Genomic DNA, 4,594 nt, shown 5'->3' with positions numbered 1-4,594 from the left:
ATGCTGAATATTTTAATTTGTATCGAACTAATTTTGTTTTTGTTATTAAAATTTAAAAAAGGTGAGTTGTTAATCAATTTTAAATTCAAATTTAAATTTGTATAAAAAACTTATTTTAAGTTTTATCTTACTTACCAAAATTTATTTTAAAATAAAAAATTACTTTATACATTATATTATAAGATAGTGTAGTTATTTATTTTTTAATGGCAATTACTGCCAAATAAAATAGTATAAAATATGAAAAAAATGTGTTTACCAATTTAGGAATGATAATTCATTTTTCAATAGAATAAATTATATATTGAATAACAAAAATGATTATGACTTCTTTTCACACAAACTAATACAATGATGGTATTTTGATAATATTACCAAAGAATATTAATCAATTTAATAGTTTTTGTAATGATATAAGTCTATAAGTTTGAAAACTTGAAAATTATGTCGTAAAATATGAAATTTTAACTAGTAACAACGCTTATCATATTGTGTTGACTTTATGCATGAATATGATACCAACAAATAAAATTGTCATAGTTAAATTTTAACAAAGATAAATCTCTATAATTATTGTTATATATCAATGAGAATTGTTCTATTTTCAAGATAAATACTATTTTTTTTACCTATTTTCTAACCCGATAGGCTCAGAATAAATCTATCACGAATTGAAACTCCATTTATTAAGGATCTGCTGTACTAGTAAATAAAAAGTTGTTACATATACAAAACGGATTCAAAATCCTAATACTTGTTTAAGTAGAGAAGTAAAATGATCACTCAACCAATCCAAATTAGTTAATACAAATACGAGTTATTTTTAACATTAAAATCATTAAATTTTGATTTTAATTATAATTTTGTAAAATATTTATAATAATACTTATTATATATTTTTTGTTTAATCTCTTTTAATAAAAAAATTTATATATTTTTATTAATTATCCCGTATAGTGTTTGGGAATATACACTAGTGTATTTAAAAAAACGTGTAGTTTTTAATTTAAAATAAACAAAAAATTTTTAAAAAATTAATTGATATTAATTAAAAATATTAATTTATTAGTATTATTTTTTTGAAATATAGTAAGCATTTATTAGTTAATTGTATATGAAGTCGGTAGTTGAAAATTATTAAATAATAATTAAAAAAAGTATAGGAAGACAATGAGAATATTAAACAATGTAAACAATGGATATGTCGGATGTTCAATTCAATAAGTATGCAAATGATTATGTTGATTATGTTTAATTGGATGGTTATTTCTTTTGATTTGATTTATTCATGCACAGTTAACAATGATTCGATATTCAATTCACTAGATGTGCAGATGGTTATTTTAATATTAAGGGTTAAGAAATAATTTGGGGTGGAGTGTTTTTTTACTTTATTGGGATAATTCTAGAGTCCATTATTCACATTATTTACAAAAGTCATTATCTATCTAATAAAACTGAGAATTTAATCAAACCTATCAAATTATTTAACGAACTTTTAATTATCAACTCAACAAGAAATTATCTAAAATATAATTAAATAGTATAAATAATTAATTAATAGTATATATCAATTCAATAATAGTATAAATAAAAAATAATAGTATAAAATAATTAATTAATAGTATATATCAATTAAATAATAGTATAAATAAAAAAATTAATTTATAATTTTATAAAATAATTTTTAAAAAGATAATTATGCATATAATTAGAATACAATACTCACAAAGATACATAATAAGTACTAAATTATGTATATAAAAACTATTTTTTAACTTATTTTTATTTATATTAAAATATTGTCTTTATTTTTTATAATTTTTTATTTTATCTAAATTAATTTTTTAATATTTTGAATTTAATTTCATAAATTTGTGTTAATGTCAAAATATTTAAAAAATAATATTATAAATTAATAAATTTATTTAAAAAAATAAATTTATTCAAAATAGGACTACTATGACTCGTAAAGAGAAAGCAGAGTTTTAAAAATATAACCTTCGAATTCAAAGATTACGAAAAATACTATTTATAACAAAAAATTAAATTTTAGCCATTATAAACAATGTTTTGCGATAAATAAAAGATATGTTCATTTATTTTTATCACAATTTAGTATTCGTAGTTAAAATTTGCTGGCTAAACTTTATCTTTGTGGTAGTGAATAGTGATATAGATCAGTCAACATGGCGAGGAATGACAACTAAAGATTTCTCTTACCGCGCGCGAATCAAAGAAAATTGCAGCACTGATGAATGAATGATGATGTATAAATCCTTGATCCCGAGCTTCGAGGTGAGAGAGAGGAAGACTGAAGGCTGAAAGTTATATATACTTCATTAACTCATTACTGAATAACATTGGTACAGCAACTCCCATGAACAGAAAGAAAACCTGCAAAGTAAAAATAAAAACAACGGTAACGGAAATAGAACTCTACAATATGTAACAAGATAGAGGAACTTGGTAGCTTCGAGTGGCAGTTACTTATTTTCTTCCAGCCCTCTCTAAATAAAAGAAGTCCTCTCTACAACAGCAACTTCCAATGGTGCTTCCATCAAGTACACAGTATTATTACTGTGCTCTCTACTCATCAGATCCATGTATCTCAGTGGCAAGAGTTGTTGTTGCCTTTGGGAATTTGGCTGCCACGATCTCCTCATTCTCAAGACAGATCTCAGAATGTACCTGTCATAGAGCACAGTTAGAAGTGGATGCAACTCAACCATGCCAACTAAAACATAAAAAACATATCTAAAGTTCCACCAAGATTCAGGAATAAGCAGTGTTACCAAGGTAGCCGAGGAGAACGAACCGAAAGCCGCCATGGCTGTGCTTAACTGAGAAGAATACTGAGGCAAACGCAGCGAGGCCATGAAGGCTAGGAAGTAACAAAAAATGGCAAGAAAACAAGCTTGGGTTGTGACAGGGTGATCATGGAACGGTGATGGTGTGCTTCCGGTGTTCTGGATTTGAAGAAATGCTAGGAGTGCAAAAAGAATGAAAGCGTAGATTTTGTGGCGGCGAATAATGAAGGGATCTGGATGAGTGGTTGCTATTAGGTTGATGATGGTTGGGTTGTAGACATTGATGAAGTAGTTAATGGTGGCTTGTCTCTGGTAATTGAAGGTAGCTGCAAATGGAAGTGACATAGTTTTTCGTTCAAGAAAAGGTTAATTAAAAAAAGCAACACAAATAATGATAATAATAAGATAGAAGTTAAAAGGAAATCAGACCTCAGGGCTCAGTTGAGTAGCTCATGTTTTGATCTGAAATGAATTCTTGTTTGTGGATGGGCATAATATTTATGCGAAAGGAGATGCTATTGCATATTCCACCACCAAATGGGTAATAATACAGTTAAGAGAAAAGTTGGGTGAAAAGTGAATAATATACTTTTTTATAATAAAAAATAAAAAAATTAAAAGTATTATGTACAATATAGTCAATTTTTTGTTTTGTTTTTTTATTTTTTATATTAAAAATATTATTTTTAATATCTTTTATATATAATATGTTTTATTTATTTATTAAAACAATAATAAAAATATAAAAAAATTAATCCTTATTTTTAGAAAGATTTAAGATTTAGAATTAAAATTTATAATTTAGATTAGTTAGTATTAACTATAAAAATTGATTTCTTAATTAAATTAAAAAAATAAACATTATTTCTGTTAAAAAATAATTTTATCTTAGTCGTTATTATTAGTGATGAAGATGACCAAGTTAAAAAGTGAAATAATAAACATTTTAAAAATATATATGATAAAAATTTATATTTTATCTTTAATATTTTTATTATAATTTTTTTACCAGTCTTAGATATCATTATATATTATCATTTTAAAATTTGCACCTCCATCAACAAAACATGGTTCCTATGCATATAACATTTTCTTTTGAATAAGATAAAAAGCCCACGTATAATTTCTCTTCATAAGAATAGAATCGTTAAATAATATCCCAAATTTTATTAAATTATTATTTAATAATTCTTAATCATTAATTTGATACGACATGAATCAATAGTGATGAAACTATGAAAGAAAGAGTCGTTCAAGTCATCAAGTGGCAACAACCGACACCCAGCTAAGAGATAATCTTGAAACAGTCAAAAACACTGGAGACTAGTGCTAGGTGTGTCCCAACTCTCAATTATTGTTGGACACTGCTTTTCATTGCTTTGTCGTTTTACACTCCAAACTGCATGCTGAAATATTCACCTAAATAGTAATTTTGTTACTTAAAACCTTGTTAAGAAGAACAAAAAGGAAGCATTATGGTTTCTTAAGAAAGAACTCGGTGTTTTTTTCTTTAATAACCAATAACCATTACTACATGTCCCCTGAACTGAGATGTCTTTATCTATTACCACTTTCAGGTTCTAGCATTCCACTATGATAATATTATTTTTACTAAATATTTTATTTTCTTAATAAATATATAATAAATCGGCGAAAGATGAAGGGATCAGGATGAGTGATTGCTAGTAGAGGTTGATGATGGTTGGGTTGTAGACATTGATGAAGTTAATGGCTTAACTATAAATGATTAATGCTTTTATTTCATTTGAATTTTGAAATATAGT

The 4,594-nt window shown here is 25.2% G+C and overlaps 1 protein-coding gene across 3 annotated transcripts; it reads right to left on the bottom strand.

Annotated features, from left to right (window-relative positions):
* Window positions 1-2,318: 2,318 nt before the first annotated feature.
* On the bottom strand, window positions 2,319-3,330 carry LOC107485518 (uncharacterized). Of its 3 annotated transcripts, none has more exons than XR_001591470.3 (3): window positions 3,240-3,330; window positions 2,796-3,136; window positions 2,319-2,691 (listed from the first exon to the last, which is right to left on the bottom strand). XR_001591470.3 is itself a non-coding variant. In XM_016106049.3 (2 exons), exons 1-2 carry the CDS (start codon window positions 3,153-3,155, stop codon window positions 2,590-2,592), a joined length of 462 nt encoding a protein of 153 aa, XP_015961535.1. In that variant the 5' UTR covers window positions 3,156-3,227; the 3' UTR covers window positions 2,319-2,589. The 3 variants fall into 3 exon arrangements, 1 of the variants encoding a protein (XP_015961535.1); XR_001591469.3 differs by lacking the exon at window positions 3,240-3,330 and having other exon boundaries at window positions 2,319-2,397; window positions 2,491-2,691; window positions 2,796-3,227; XM_016106049.3 differs by lacking the exon at window positions 3,240-3,330 and having other exon boundaries at window positions 2,796-3,227.
* Window positions 3,331-4,594: the final 1,264 nt, after the last annotated feature.

The sequence above is a fragment of the Arachis duranensis genome, chromosome 4 (genome assembly GCF_000817695.3).
Source record: "Arachis duranensis cultivar V14167 chromosome 4, aradu.V14167.gnm2.J7QH, whole genome shotgun sequence".
In the NCBI taxonomy this organism is placed as follows: domain Eukaryota; kingdom Viridiplantae; phylum Streptophyta; class Magnoliopsida; order Fabales; family Fabaceae; genus Arachis; species Arachis duranensis.
This window is presented reverse-complemented; position numbering and strand designations above follow the sequence as displayed.

Excerpts from the sequence above, each read along its gene's own strand:
- LOC107485518 (XM_016106049.3), bottom strand. The coding sequence starts at position 3,155 with ATGTCACTTCCATTTGCAGCTACCTTCAATTACCAGAGACAAGCCACC. Across the intron at positions 2,692-2,795 it reads CGTTCTCCTCGGCTACCTTG|GTACATTCTGAGATCTGTCT; the intron begins GTAACACTGCTT and ends GCTCTATGACAG.